The sequence below is a fragment of the Trachurus japonicus genome, chromosome 11, assembly GCF_045865225.1.
Source record: "Trachurus japonicus isolate A0001 chromosome 11, Traja_1.0".
NCBI lineage: Eukaryota > Metazoa > Chordata > Actinopteri > Carangiformes > Carangidae > Trachurus > Trachurus japonicus.
The window spans coordinates 34,223,919-34,240,266 of record NC_140917.1 but is presented as its reverse complement, the minus strand read 5'-3'; the positions used below and the strand labels follow the sequence as shown (position 1 = coordinate 34,240,266).

At 41.6% G+C, this 16,348-nt stretch overlaps 1 protein-coding gene across 1 annotated transcript in view; it reads left to right on the top strand.

Annotated features, from left to right (window-relative positions):
* khdrbs3 (KH domain containing, RNA binding, signal transduction associated 3) overlaps positions 1 to 16,348 on the top strand; it is a 129,310-nt gene that overhangs the window by 103,784 nt on the left and 9,178 nt on the right. The window contains exon 7 of the mRNA XM_085792344.1: positions 3,225 to 3,307. Within this exon, the coding sequence (XP_085648470.1) occupies positions 3,225 to 3,307 (83 nt within the window). The remainder of the gene's footprint in view (positions 1 to 3,224; positions 3,308 to 16,348) is intronic.

Sequence of the window (16,348 nt, the reverse complement as noted above, 5' to 3'; positions counted from 1 at the left end):
ATAATATTAATATTAATAGGTGGTTATATGGATTAATAAAGTATATTCTATTCTATTCTATAGATAATATACTATAAACGGAATACTATTCTGATTTATTGGAAGATGAGAGAGTTATGTTGGACAAATACTTTATTCTTAATACAGGAGGTTGACATCAGACTTTTATTTATTTAGCTTTACAAAAACAGAATATTTAAATGTGTAAAATGGCTTTACATTCATTCTTTTTCCATCATAGATACTTGTCAGTTGATTGGATTAGTTGATAGTAACTCTGAATATACTGTGCAGCATGCTGTTGTCTCAGTGTCGATACAGAACCAGTACATGAGAAAAAGAAGTGCAATGCCTTTACAGTTTAGTACAATGCAACACAAAATGCTTCAGATTATTCTTACAATCATCATTATGTTGAATAAATCTCCTAATGAGTGTCACGGTGGTTATCATGTAGCATGATTATTTTAGCATGTGTGGCAACATGCACTATTTGTTTTATTGTAGTGTTTAAAAAAAAGAAAACTCACTTCAAACGTCTGGGATGGCACATCAGCTTACTTTCTGCTGTTTTATTTCTTAGATTGTCTTCTTCAGAAATCATTTCCACAGTCCACTTCACCCTATTTGCCACTTGGGAGTCTTAACAAACAAATATTAAAATGTTTTTACTGTTGTCAGTGCTGTCATTGTGATAATCTTTGCTAAGAACTATTCAAAACTTGCCAGGGTAATTATTTGTCTTTTGTGTTTTAGCAGACAGAAAAACGGGTCATGTTGGGAAATTGCAAATCAAAGTCTCCAATTTCTCTGCTGGTTGGAAAGTGCTTTTAATTACACCCCTTTTGACAAAATTGCTCTGCTTTTTGAGAATTGCTGTTGGTATTGTTTTTAGGATGTTTAGGGAGTTAAACAGTGTGAAAACCACAGTTATTGACTAAACTTAGTTCTTGCATTAGCGTGGGGAATTGTTGACTTTGCAAAAGGTCTTGTAGCTACAGAACTTCAAAATGCCAGAAGGGACTTGAATTCCCTGTCAGCTACCTCTAGACGAATAAAAGAGAACTGACAAAGACCTCAGCAAAAACCAACGGACCTCCTACTCACACTAACAACAACAGGGGGAATACAAACAAATCCTCCATACACCACCCGATGGGAGGACCAAGGAGAGGTCGGAGCATTTAAAATGATTTCTGTAATGCGACTGCTGCCACAGTGTAAGAAAACAAATGTTTAAAGGCCCCATATTATATAAAGTGAGATTTTTCTGTGTTTTCTGGCTAGAAAGCAGCTCCAGGTTCTCTATTTATACTGTGACAGCATCAAAACCTCAGTCCACAGAGACATCTACACAGCCCGTATTCAGACACTGAGCCTTAAAACAAGCTGTTAGGTCTTCTGTGACTGTGTGATGTCACAATAAAGCAGCCACTGCTCTTAGCCATGCTAAAGGTCCAGGCCACCTGGATTGTGTTTACCAGAAAAATGCTATATTTAGATTCAATCAACTGGGAGAAGCCTGACAAATGAGATGTTAAATGACATTGTGATACACACACACACACACACAATTTTTTATGGATCAGCATGAAATCGGCATGAAATGGATACCCTTGAGTAACTGTTGCACCAAACCTAATATTTCAAAAACAAGAGACCAAGAAGTGTTCGGACATCTTTGTTGAGAGTTACTATATGTAGTTTCTTCACACATACTTCGTTACTGGAGGATTAAAGATAAAAGACTCAATTCAAATACTGTCATTTGGCAAATGCATGTTTCTAATCAGGATTTAGGTCCTTAATAATAATATTGATGTGATGAGCATTTTCTGCCGCTGCTAAATCTTACAGACGTTCATTTCAAGCATGCAAATCAGGGGCAGATGGAATTAGCCAGGAAGTGTGAGGGGGGATGAGAGATGTGTCGCAAGGGGTCGACGTCTTTTGTGGAAACGTAAGTCCCATTTATCCTAAATTAGGACGGGTGCGGCGCTGGTTTCCTTTGATGTTCTTCTTGGCGGGGGCCTGGGTGCAGAGGAGGGGTTGGGGGGTTGGGGGGTGGGGGGTGATGGCGGTGGCGACCGGGCAGATTGCTGGAGCACAAACAGATGTTCAAGGCTCATCCTTTGAGGTGGTGATGAAACGTAGCCACAGCGAGAGTCTTTACATCCGACCGTCAGTCAGTTGACACAGAGACAAGGGCAGGGCTGCACTTGCCACTTTAATGCGGCTGCATATGGGCTGCTATATCAACTGCAGCAGATGAAGCACTTTGACCTATATCTTTGCTAAGTTGAAGGCTTCAGTGCACTGCAAAAAAAAAAAGCCTGAAAAAACTACCCTTTAAAAATTGTCAGTGCACTGCAAAAAAAGCCCCCTGAAAAAACTACCCTTTAAAAATTGATGGATAAGAACACAATCTATACCAGAAAAGGATGATTTGGTAATAGTTCCTATTTAAAGGGGTGGGTCAACGTTACGAGACAGAGTTGTTTTTGAGGCAAATGCAGAGACGCTTTTGCATGACTTCACCTCAAAAACAACTCTGTCTGGTAACGTTCTGTTATTATCTCATAGCGTGGTGAATGTACAGGTCACACAACTTGTCCACCAGAGCGTTTTGGAGTTGTTGGATTGTGTATTTGATGAGTTTGATGAGGGAATCATCAGATGGCGGCACGTGTTGACGCAGCAGCTTTTGGCTCGCTATTCCAGCCCTGGAATGGATGTGGCACCACAAATTTTGTTGCACTTGTCTGTTGCAATGACAATAAAGGCTATTTGATTTGATTTGATTTGATTTTGATTTAGAAGCCAAGAAATCCCATTAGCCACCATAGCGTATCTCTGAGCAGCTCACGGCTCTGCTCCGCCGTACTAAAACCGACAATTAAAGGTATTGAACCTACTCCTAAAACTATAGTGATTATGGCAATGGACCGATTTGCCAGAATGTTGAACTATCCCTTTAATCAAGCAATTCTGAAATTGTTGTTAATCTACATCACAAAAGGGGTTGTTACAATCACCTACAAAATACAGCAAGAAGCAGCTCTCATTCTAATAAAAGCATTTTCAACCTTTTCTCGCTACATTTCAACAGGTTCATGATGTTTCACAGGTTGTCATATCAACAGCTCCTCACTGTCAAAATGTTTATGGGTGGTTTTCCTCTTGTGCCTCACCTAACCGGCTGCATTTTGTCTCCTCTACTTTAGGAATACGACGACGGCTACGGAACAGCTTACGATGACCAGGGATACGAATCATATGATAACAACTACAGTAATCAAGTACAAAAGTAAGTTCTGCATTTTTTTCCCCCATTCTAGTTTTGGTGATAAATCATCTGACTCTGCAGCTCCCATCAGCCCTGGGGTGTGTTTTAGGGTGTTAGAGTTCATTGTTTTGGTTCTCTCTCACTGCTCACATCAACCTAATTTGCAGCTGCAGACAGCTGTTTTCAGCAAGAGAGCTCAGAGGCACCAGCCTACACAGTTTTAGTTTCTAGCTGTTGACAATGGCAGAACATTTAGCATCTTACAACGCAGGTTTTACCTTCAGGAGGTAGGATACAATGAGTATTGCACCTTTAGAGACATAAATAGTGTTTGTTGTATTAATATTCTAATACAACGATGAGGCATAACATTATAAGCACTGACAGGTGAAGTGAATAACACTGAATAACACTTCATCATGGCACCTGTTAGTGGGTGGAATATATTAGGCAGAAAGCGAACATTGTTGCAAACAAGTTGATGTGTTAGTCTCCAAGGACGACTGGGTCTCTCTCTTGTGGGCTGTTCCTGGTCTACAGTGGTCAGGATCTATCAGAAGTTGTCCAAGGAAGGAACAGTGGTGAAGCGGCCACAGGCTCATTGATACTGTACATGTGGAGAGAGAAGGCTGACCTGTGTGCTCCCATCCAACAGACCAGATACTGTTGCTCAAACCACTAAAAGAAAGCTGTCACACAGTGCAGCACAGTTTGTTGTCTATTTTGTAGAAAAAGACACAATATTAGGCAGGGGGTCACAATGCTATGCCTATTTGCTTATATATTTGCCAGCAACTTGAACAGAAAAAGATTATGCTTCTTCTTAAAATCATCCCTCAGCTTGTGTTTTTAATAGTAAAAGTTAAAAGGATAGTTCACCCAAAATTCAAATTTCACTCATTTTCTACTCACCCTCATGTCGACTAAGGGTTGGGAGAAGTTTCAGACTCATTTGTGCCTTTTTGGAGTTACGGGGGGGTCCGCACAGCACTGCACTGCCATATGACAGTCACGAACGGGGCTCACTTTTCTTCGTCACAAAAAAAGACACACCAAAAAACATCCAAATACCTCCATAGTGCTCGTCTGTAATGTCCCTCTTGTATTGAAGCCCCAACATGAGAAATTGTTCCGAAATAAATTAAATAAGTATATTTTTAGCTTGTTCGTAGCGGAAGCTCCCAGTGTCTCAGTTCAGTGTCAGTGCAAATCTCGCGAGGAACAATTTCTCATGTTGGGGCTTCAATACAAGAGGGACATTACAGACGAGCACTACGGAGGTATTTGGATGTTTTTTGGTGTGTCTTTTTGGACGAAGAAAAGTGAGCCCCGTTCGCTTCCGTCATATGGACATGCAGTGCTGCGTGTCGCTACCCGATCTGCGACGCTACCCGATCTGTGACAGCCACGTACGGCAACTCCACTTGGACAAACTTAGTTGAATTGACTTAGGATCACTGCCCTATGTGCGTCGCCAGAGACGGTTTATCTTTTTATTTATTTTTTTAAAATACTTTATTAGTAATGTAAACTGAGGGTTGGTTGTGGTGGTCTGGATCTTGATGCTCAGAAAACAGGAACACAGGCGGACTTTTAATGTTTACTGTCCTCTTTTCTCGCCGGCCTCATCACCATGACAACCACAAACAATCACAACTACCACAACACTCACTGAATAAACGAGTCTGCCGTGGCTGTCTTATGACGGACCTACGCGGTTTTTATTTTATTTTATTTTATTTTTTAATCATTTTCACAGTACCGTATTTTAATTTCACAGAACTTTAAGCATGTACGCAAATCGGGCAGTGCCCAAATGAAGTTTGTCCAAGTGGTGTTGCCGTAGGCAGCTGTCCAAGATGGCGGCCGGTCTGCGCATGCGCAGACCAGTTTTGTCACAGATCCGGTAGCGTCGCAGATCGGGTAGCGACACTGCGCCGTGCCCTGCTGTAACTCAGAGAAGGCACGGAGGACTCTGAAACTTCTCCCAGCCCTAGTCGACATGAGGGTGAACAGAAAATTAGAAATTTGAATTTTGGGTGAACTATCCCTTTAATAATATCAAAAACATGTTGGTCTTCAATAATCTAGTCATTGACCCATAGCATGTTCTGCCATTTACATGCTTTGGCCTCCACAATGAGCAGTAGAACTAACATTAGAGCATTATGACCTTTATTGAGTTACTGTAGGGTGTATTGTATTATCAGACTGTACAAGTTATAGCTAGGTTTATCTAAAGTTATACTGAGTTATATTTGACTTCAAAGTCCAGTTTCTGAGCTGCATCTGAGCTGTGCTGCTGTCTGGCCGTTTGGCCTTTTGTACAGTACATATAAGAGAACATGAGGTCAAACTGAGATTCTCACAGGTTGAGAACATCTGGATTTATAGCACCTGAGCTGTTTGAAACGCTACATTTCAGTGAAGTTTCTTGGGAAGTGTGAGATGTTTTGCTCGACCTTTGTGTTGACCTTTCAGACTAAACTCAAAACAAGCAGGACTTAACACTGACTAATTCCAGTTTAGCCCCAGAGTAAACCGCTCTCTGTCGCCTCAGTGGAATTAATTGCAGGTCATTACGTTAAATGTATTATCTTTGTCTTAATCACCTTTAAAAACATCTGGCCTGAGGTGCGTTTCTTTTTTTTCCTCAACGTGGTTCTCATGTCAATGCAAGACAAACAGTCTCAGCGCTGCGTTGCTCCATATAACCGAAGGTCCCGCGCGGCTAAATGCAGAATATTGATTTTCTTATATCCAGAGAGCTATCACACTCCCTGAGCCACACAAGGTCAAAGGCTTTTGCTCTGGTTTGTCCGTGTCCCACTGTATTTCATCAGCGTACAATGTGCTGCATTTATGTATGCCTGTGTGCCACTTCAAAGAAAGAATGATTGTTGTCACATTTAGTGTGTCAAAAAAAATTGGCTTGTATTGGCAGCGGCGGGAAGAAAAGGAAAGAGACAGGAGGGGAAAAAAAGAAAAAGCATTATTCTGTCCCTTGGCTTTTGTCAGTAGAGTGGTCAATGTTTTCTTTTGTGGAGGTGTCATGATGTATGTCACCCAGGCTTCATCCGTCTTTTGTGCTATCTCTCTCTTCTTGGGGGGTCAGATCACACACCCACACACACACACACATACACATAGAAGCATCCCTCTCCCTCTAACACACATAGGGATGTATCATGAACTGGTGTAGAGATGCTCGCTTGGTGGAAGCAGGTCTGCCCCAGGAAGCTGCAGCTATTTGTTTTAAAAGCAAAGCAAAGCACAGAGGGGGAGGAGTGTTGGATGGGGAGTGGTGGTGGTGGTGGTGGTGGAAGGAGGGGGCGGGGGGGGTCTAGTGGCAGCACAGAAGAAAAATGGAGTCCATCATGTAAAGGCTGGAGGCAGGGTCGACTCAAAGAGATTTTCATGTCTATTATCTGGTGGGAGACGCAGCAACTAATAGGGAGCAGAGAGCTAAGTACGCGCCTCCAGAGACAGCTGATTCACTTACTTCTGCTCTTGTTTGGTGTCCTGTGTCCTGGATCTGGATGAAAAGTTACTGTTAGTGCAAGCTCAGATTATGTATGTACACAATTACACAAGCAGCTCAATGAAATGAACAACTGATTGAATTTGTTCACAAACAGAACTATTATCTTTTTATCTTCTTTTTTGTTGTTTATTCCAATGTACCTCATTATTAAAACACCACAATTACTACTGCATACATAAAACTAAGATGCATTTAAATTTCAGATAATAAAGGAAAAACAATTTGCATTAATCTCAATTTTATAATTTTAAGAACATAAAACACATTCACAGTCACTGTATATAACTTAGACCTGCTAAAGAATATGTAGACATCTACCTCTAAACTACACGGGATGTTTACATACTTGTATCCCAGACCACAGAATCGTGTTACATATCATGTGTCCAGAGAAATCCATACGTTACCTTTTAATTAATGATTGCATTTTAACAATAGGGAATAATACTGTAACACAATAGCAGGCCTCCACTTCATACTCACCATCCTATTTAGCGTTGTGAAACACAAAGGTGCCTTATTTTCATCACAACCCTGAGGAAAGTCATAGTAGGCCCCAGCTGCTTCAGGACCTGGAGGAGAGAGAGAGAGAGTGTGTGTGTGTGTGTGTGGACGTTTGTGTGTGTGTTTGTGCGGACAAGAAGTCTTTCCTAACAATGTTTCTGGCAGCCTAAGGAGCTCCACTCACCAATCTGAGCTCTGACTGCGTGGCAGGATTTCAGTTGCCGGAGGATAACAAGCAGAACAATTTACAGTCTCTCTGTCATGGTATTACCCCAATGGCTTATGCTAGAAACAGGCCTGCCATTTGTGAACACAAAGGAAAGAAGTGGTGGTGGTGGTGGGGGGGGGGGTTAGAGGCTGCTTGCATAGCTGTATCCGTGGATTTACTGATAATTAAATGAACTTGAAATTTATTTTTCATGTAACATTCATTTCATTGCAGTCAATTAAGACAACTATATTCAATATCTTACCTCCACAGATGACATCTCTCTACTAGTACTCTCTACTGTTTTATCAGGGTAAAAAAATAATTAACACTTTTTAATTAATCTGACATTCCACTAAAATTAGGGTTTATTTCTGTTAACCTTAAAAAAAAATTGGGCACCTCTGTGAACAGTCACTGAACAAAAGACCATATTAGTACTAAATTAATGAGTTGCCATGGGAATATTTTAAATATAATTTGGTTAAGCAAGTGTTTACGTTGTGATTAAAGGTGCCATGTGCAGTTTGGTAAACACAGCACTGTCACTGCTTGGGAGCGCCACATGGAACCTTTGAATACTGATAGACTTAAAAGAAAAAGAAAAAGATATTGCATTAAAAGTCACATGCTGTGTCAAATCTGATATTTCAGTCACTGCACACACAAAAGTACACTCACGTGTTGTGCTCTCACTTGAAATGATGATCACAGTATGACACCATGATTGTCCAACAGGTGCTTTGCTCAGTTGCCATCAAAATAGACATTTTATTTCCCCTCTGTGTCAACGTGAAAAGTAGACCATAATCGCCACTCACAAGTTTGAAAATGCACTGCCTGTCTCTGCTTCTGCTACGTATGCCAACAGTTGAGGATGTCTCCATTGTTTAGAGTTTAAAACTCTCCTTAAAATCCATTTTTATTCTTTGGCCTTCAACCCAGCATGAGACTCTGCTCTTGTTTAAGTCTTTTATTGTTTTAACATTGTTATTTTTTCTATTGTTTTTATGTTTTATATCTTACGTTCTATTCTTATTTATGTACAGCACTTTGTTTCAGCTGTGGCTGTTTAAAGTTGTGTTGAGTTGAGTTGACCCATCCAGGCTCTTACAGATAGAAAGGGTGTGTTTTAAAGTACACAAGGTTCTGCATTTAAATTTGAAGTCACTAGTTACAGAATCCTCAGCCATAAAATGTACAAAGTATTAAAGCAGAAGTAAGCGATCCGGTCGTTTTGGCTAACTTTCTGTCAGCCAACGGAGTTAGCAGTCCCCGCCCTCGTCCCTAGGTCACCACATTCACGCGCATCCCTTGGCTGCACACACAGAGAGGACCGCCCCTTTATGCCATTCTCTCTCCTCATTGGATAAAGGTTGTGGGAAACAAGGAAAGTTTTCTCCTCGGCTTACAGCAGAGCAGAGTGACTGACAGACCCGTGTTTCAGACCAAACACTCTATATAAGTGATGCTGTCGGAAGATACAACTATTGAAGACTTATGTTAACACAAACATTCCGCTTACTTCTGCTTTAAGTAAAAGCACAAACCATTTATATCATCCTGTTATGATATCCTAACTGTTTTTGTTTGCAGCAACCCTAAAGCCTCAGGAGGTGATTGAATAATTTCATAACTATAGATAATGCATGAATATTTTGATCAGCCATGTATTAGGGTAACAGGTGACTGGTGGTATTGGTATTGGTATTGGTGGTATTAATGTTGTGATGGATCTGATCCAAGTTGAGCTATGAAGCCATGAAAAATAACTGGAATGTTTCTTAATGAAATTACAAACAGGCACGAGATAAACACCAATCACCTGCAACAATAAAATCAGTTACTTATTTTAATGTGGTGGCTGATCAGTGTAATTTATCTTCCTGAGTTTTTACAGTGTACTTCATTGCAGTGCTTGAGTACATAAACTTAATTTCTTCACATCTGCCAAACAGAGAAGATGATAAAATATTAATGTCCTCTGCTGTGTTAAACTGGAACAAACTGTTGCGCAGCACATTATTGTACATAAAAGCAAAAAAAAAAAAAAAACAGCACCCAGTGAAAAATGAGACACGCAAACTGTTGGGACTGTACTGCACACATTCTGTCACACAGAACAGACAGAATTGAGAAATTTAGACATAATTAAAATTGAAAGGCAAATAAGCAACTCTCAACCTTAAGACGTGAGCTATAACCAAAAAAGCAGTTGCTTTTTTTGACGCCCTAAAGACATTTCACAACATTTAAATCTTTCAGAAGAGAGCTGATGCCTCGGAGGAAGCTCGTGGAAATCTACCTCAGCATGACAGCCACGGCAGCTCGCAGATCACAGCCTCCACTTACTCTGTTTGTACACCGCAGCGTACCAGCGCTGAGCTGCCGTCTGTTTCTGGAGACGTTGGAAGAGGGCTTCATCTCGGGAGAGTTTATCCGACGCCACGGCGGTTAGGCTAGGCACCAATCAAGTGCTAAGGTCAAGGAGGCTGGAGGAGGAGAGAGCACCTCTAATTTTATTAGCAGGGAGAAGGTGACGTCTCTGTAGGGAAATGAGAGGGATGACAGCTGTGGCACAACCCTGGCTGGACACTTGGCGAGGTCACGGCGAGGTCGTCCCTTGTAGCTCGGGTGAGATCAAAGCATTATTTCATACTTGACACCTCGGAGACTGCCGGCTGCCGACACCTCGCACCTTGCTTTGGTACGCCGGATCGTAGGCCGGATCCCCGAGGCCCGCGGGTACACGCATAGCCGTGTGACAGCGTTTTAAAGGGCAGACGCATCCCAGAGGAACAACTGTAAATCTTAGTAGAAGAAATGGACACAGAGGAGGAAGAGGAGCTGGATTTCTAAGTTTCTTGGTGTTGCACTTTTAGAATCGATCGCTCAGAAGAGCCTCAGCACCAGCACGCACACACAAACATCCAGTCTGACTCTTATTCAGTGAATCACTGTGGGGCTAGTTATTCACTTTTTACACTTCCAAACACTACAAAAAGGCTATAATACATCTGCAGGGGATGAGGTGTGAATATTTTCCTCGGATTGTTCTCAGAAACAGCTCATTATCAAACACTGAAAAGCAAGATATCAAACCGTGTCCACTTCCTCGACAGTTTTGTCAATGCAGAATCTTTCTGTATGCGCATTATACTGCGCGCTGGGATGGCCTGAAGTGGCTAACAATCCCTAATGCTCAGGTACATTCTTATGTATGTATGCTTGCAGGTGTCTAGTTATTGTCGTAACATTAAGAAATACCACACAGGGGATGAAATGTGGTCAGTATGGAGGCGAATCATCGGGTCCCCCAGCAAAGTAGCATATGGGGCAGTGAATACAGAAGCAGGGACAGGAGGTTTATGATCTGTCTGTTCCTGTGGTGAGCTGGTCATCATGGAATGGAAAAGCTGCTGCTGTTTCCAGTGAGATGGCAGTTCAGAGGGGCAATGGTTGGAATAGACCGACATATACACTAAGGATGATAATAATTGTCAACTTTATTTATATACTAGATAGATATCATGTGACATCACACAGCGGTCGCAGCGCCATCTTGATTACTTAACGACTTAAAGGTACATTGTGGAACTTCTCCAGTTATCTCTTCACGAAAATCGATAATTTGGTTCAAAAGTCTGTTTTTCATTAGTCAGTAATCCCCCCCATCAACAAACTGAAGTGTTCCTTTCAGCTCTGAATCTGCCGTTCATATCATTCATATCTACATGGAGCGGTTAAGCTCGGTGCTGGCTGCCATGTCGTGTTGCCGTGTTTTTACGTTCAGTGGCAGCGTGACAGTAGGAAACCACGGAAACTCAGCGGAGACACCGGAGCTGTCGGCTCAGGTCGAGGTGGCGTCTGTGAAAAGTCACCGCGGTAACGCAGTGAGGAGGAATGGAGCGTTGCACTTGTTTACTAGAGGCTTGTTTATGCCGTTACCTGCAGCGGCTGTTGTCCGTCTGCCGTCTGCCCAATTTCACGTGAATGCAGCATGAAAAATACGACTGAGTTGCTTGCGATCTACAACCGCAACGCTAGATGGGAGTAATTCCTACACAATGTACCTTTAACATTTTTTTATGGCTCTTTTGAATGCTGCATTTTGATTACACTCTAATGAACTACACTCTGATTCTACATTTTACAGTCTTTTATTCATGTATAACCGACCTTTGCTAAGTAAAACAGACCATTGCTAGGGACGCTGTTCTGATCAGAGTAGCACAGAGCAGAAGAACTACAGTATGCAGGATATGTACCTTATGTTTCATTTTTACCGTCATTAAACAGCTTGGGACTAATTGTGATGTGTTAGATAAAAGAGTTGTGGCAGAATAAATGACCACAGGAAGACTACTCCATAGTCTGGGGGCTCAGTCACTCTGAGTCTCTGAGACCTAGAGGAACCACCAGCAGGGCCCTGATGTAAGTGGACATTGCATTCAAATTACTGTATTTTTATGATGCTAAATCCACATTAAAAGCCAGGTATGAGCAGCATTACTTCACATCCTCATGTTGTTCCACTTTTGGCTGCCGAACCATCTACCACGCTGTTAACACAAATCTGATCATGAAAAATGGGCTGGGTGAATCTGCTGACAGCGAAACCAAACAGCTCACAGGGAGCCGGTCTGATTCATCCTCTGGCATCCACAAACACACATAACATTTCAATCTACTGGTTCTGTAGTTTCCAGAATCATTGGTACCAGTTTGACTTAAGCAGAGTTAAGTGGAAGAGTTGTCTGACTGGTTACGTCTTGTCTCACTTATTGTGGTTTTCTTGTGTCCCTTTGTTCTTCTTCTTTTCCTGCTTCACAAGAAAACTGTGTGGTGACAAGGCCAGAGCAAAGTAAAGTGAAAACTGGACATTTTGGAGTATATAATGAAACGTTTTACAGTAGATTCACAGCGGGGTATAAAATAGTTGGTCAGTGTTTGTTTAGATCTGTAATAACGAGAAAAAAAAGACAGATTTCAAACTCACATGTCTGTTAGATGACCAGAGGGTTGTCTTCTATTGTTTGATGGTTCGGCCTTTCTCAAGCTCCTACTTTGAGGTCTGCTTGTGTTGTCAGAGCCTTATGGCAGACAACATCAATTTAGGCCAATATGTTCCTTTTGTTTCCCATCGTAAAGATGGGGTGTGTTTGCTGTCTGCTTCTAAAAGACCTTGCGGTTGCCTCACAGATGCCAGGCGCCTTGATGCCGTTTTCAAGGTAGACAGTTCGTCAAGATGAGTGACAGGCACTGTGGCGGGAATTGGACCATCTGAGGGGACGAAAGGCAGGATTTACACCACTCTGTCTGTCTCAAGACAAAGAGTGGCATGTTGTAAATTTAATGCCCTTTCAATAAGACATAACAAAGTCTTCCACGGTTTTCCAGCTTCATACGTGTTTTCAGATGAAGGATTTTAAAGAATACTATGGATTGATTTGACTTTGACAAAAAGGCCTACGGCAAAGATTTGACTTTATAAATGAGTTCTTTCCAGCGTTGAGCGGACCTCTTATGGTACTTTTTTTGGGGTGAAAAGAACATAAAATCACCCTTCAAGGAAAATACTACCTCTTCACTGCAAAAACTCAAATATCTTACCAAGAATATTTGTCTTATTTCTAGTCAAAATTTAATTTCTACTCAAAACAAATCTCATTGTACTTAAACTAAGACTCATCACCTAAAAATTAACTTGTTTTTATTTAATTTTCACTTGTTTCAAACTAATTTTCACTTGAAATAAGTAGAAAAATCTGATAGTGGAGCAAGTTTTTCTTCCTTATTATGAGCACAAAAATCTTGCTTTCACTGGCAGACTTTTCTACTTATTTCAAGTGAAAATTAGTTTGAAGCAAGTGAAAATGATCTAAAAACAAGTTAATTTTTAGGTGATGAGTCTTAGTTTAGATGGAAAGAGAATAGTTTTGACTAGACATTAGACATTTTGACAAGAAATAAGAGAAATATTCTTGGTAAGATATTTGAGTTTTTGCAGTTTAGAGGTAGTATTTTCCTTGAAGGATGATTTTATGTTCTTTTCACCCCCAAAAAAAGTAGCATAAGGGGTCCGCTCAACGCTGGAATTAACTCATTTATAAAGTCGAATCTTTGCCGTAGGCCTTTCTGTCAAAGTCAAATCAATCCATAGTATTCTTTAAAATCCTTCATCTGAAAACACGTATGAAACTGGAAAACCGTGGAAGACATTGTTATGTCTTATTGAAAGGGCATTAAATTTACAACATGCCACTCTTTGTCTTGAGACAGACAGACAAATATTCTTGGTAAGATATTTGAATTTTTGCAGTGAAGAGGTAGTATTTTCCTTGAAGGGTGATTTTATGTTCTTTTCACCCCAAAAAAAGTACCATAAGTGGTCCGCTCAACGCTGGAAAGAACTCATTTATAAAGTCAAATCTTTGCCGTAGGCCTTTTTGTCCCTCTTTGTGACTCCTCGGCAGGGGGTCAGCGGCGCAGATAGCTTTGCAATCAGCCACCGCACTGAGCAATCACCAGTGTATCCATAAGGAAGTTTCCATTTGAAATTATGTGAGCTTCATTTCATACTAAAATGTGCCAAAAAAAAAAAAAAAGTAGTCCTGTTTTTTTTTTTCTCAGCCATTTTCATTGTATTGTTGTCTGTGGAAATCACCAGCATAATCAGAGCATTCAGTGTGGGGCTTCTTTCTGTCAGCGTTTTACTTTTTCAACCTTGTGCTGAGAATGAATGAAAAACATGATTACACAGGACGCATCAAGGAGTTTTTTTCTTTTCGCTCTGCTTAAGGATTTGCAGTCATGATCAGTTAAAATGTCCAAAATGCAAGAAGGAGGCTAGCGGAAGTAAAAGCAGCCTCTCTCCGCATCAGAGCGGCACTGGCTGCGTTACCTCTGCGCCCCCCTTCGCAATGTCCTACTAGATTTCTTTAAATTTATCACAGAGGACTGGAAGAGTAATGGGAATGTAGGAAAACAAAGTCCACCAGGGACATGTACTACATCATTCAGATTTAACACCGCCATCTGTTCCGTGATGCCCAGCAACAGCAACATCAGTGCTTAAGACAACGCATTTAGAGAGAAGACAGATGTGTTCCTGAGACAGGGTCTTTACCTGTGGAGAAGTAGGTCTGGAATCAGATGCCTGATGAAAGAGACACACTTATATAATGGGTGTTGTGTTTGCCTCACATGGTCCCCGCCACCGCCTCAGATAGATGTGTTGTTTTTTGTTTTTTTTTTCTTCAGTCAGTGGAGTTAAGGGAGACACAAAGCATTGGACGCCTTCTGCTAATGAATGTCAAATCAAAAGCCGACCTATTTAGAAAGTCAAAGCACTTTCACACCTATGACAGCGCCACGTCTCTAGTGAGATGCGTCCACCCAGGGCACCTCGGCTCAGGCTTCTGTACGTGCAGCCAGCTGCACGTCTGACTCGCTGAAGCTGTGATGTGGGATCAGTGGTGATAAATGTAGAATGCATAAGGTTAGGGTTCTGAGGCGGAGAAGTGGCTTTCAGGTTCAAGTTTTTTTTTTCTTTCATCTCATACCACCATGATTTACCTCCACTCGCAACATTTGTTTTTTGTACTTGAAAGAACCTGGATCGAAAGATTTCACATTCTTGCTGTTAGAATTGATCATGTTTGGTGCCAGCGCGCTAAATGCTGAACTGGACCTGGTCAGTCATTTCAATCTGACAACAACTGCACAAACCTGACCCATTTTAAAGGAGAAGTCCGGTCATTTTGTAAGTAACGCTCTACAGCTCTAGGTCTCCGAGTGCGATCATAGGAAATCTGAGAAAAATTTGTGCAGACCAGACCTAGCTCTCCTCCTGCTAGCTGCGCTACACTGCAGTTAAACAGCAAAGTAATGGGGGCAGTTCTTCTAACCACGACTTTGGCCTCTACATAACACTCAAAATATCACTACACATGCTTTACAACATCCACCAGTTCCTTACCACACAACACTGAGTGTGCATAAACTCCGTTAATATGAAAGAGCAGTGTTAACATGTGTTTTTATCACGTAGCTCAGTTTACTCTAGCTTCCGGGGTAGACCTTACTACAGTAGTTGACTGCCGAGCTCAGGACCATTCCATTTCCATATCAACAAAGACAAAAACGCGGGGCGGTGCGTGGCGCAGTGGGTAGAGCGGCCGCCCCATGTAGAGGCTACAGTCCTTGCCGCAGGCGTCCCCGGTTCGAATCCCGCGTCGGGCAGACCTTTCCTGCGTGTCATTCCCCCTCTCTCTGCCTCCCCATTTCCTGTCTATCTCTACTGTCATCACTATCAAATAAAGGCAAAAAGCCGAAAAATATACTTTATAAAAAAAAAAAAAACGCGGGGAAAACATGGATTTAGGCGGAAAAATTGATTTTGGATTGGGGAAAAATCTGTTACATTCATATTGATGCTTTTTTTCCCCCATCCAAAATCCTTTTGGTTGGGCATTTCCTCGCTGTTTAACTGCAGTGTAGCGCAGCTAGCAGGAGGAGAGCTAGGTCCGGTCTGCACATGTTTCCCTCCGATTTCTTCCTATGGTCGCACTCGGGGACCTAGAGCTGTAGAGCATTACTTAGAAAATGATCGTAATTCTCCTTTAACCTGCTCATTAATGTCACAAAGGAGGTCATGTTTCCACATGTGTACATTCGTTTGAAATGTGTTGGTCAGCACAGTTTACCGAGGTGATTTTTGAGGCAGCTCTGGATCCTTTACCATGAATTTGATGTTTTTTTCTTCTTTTCTGACGTCTGCTGTCTGCTGTTTGACCTTGATCTT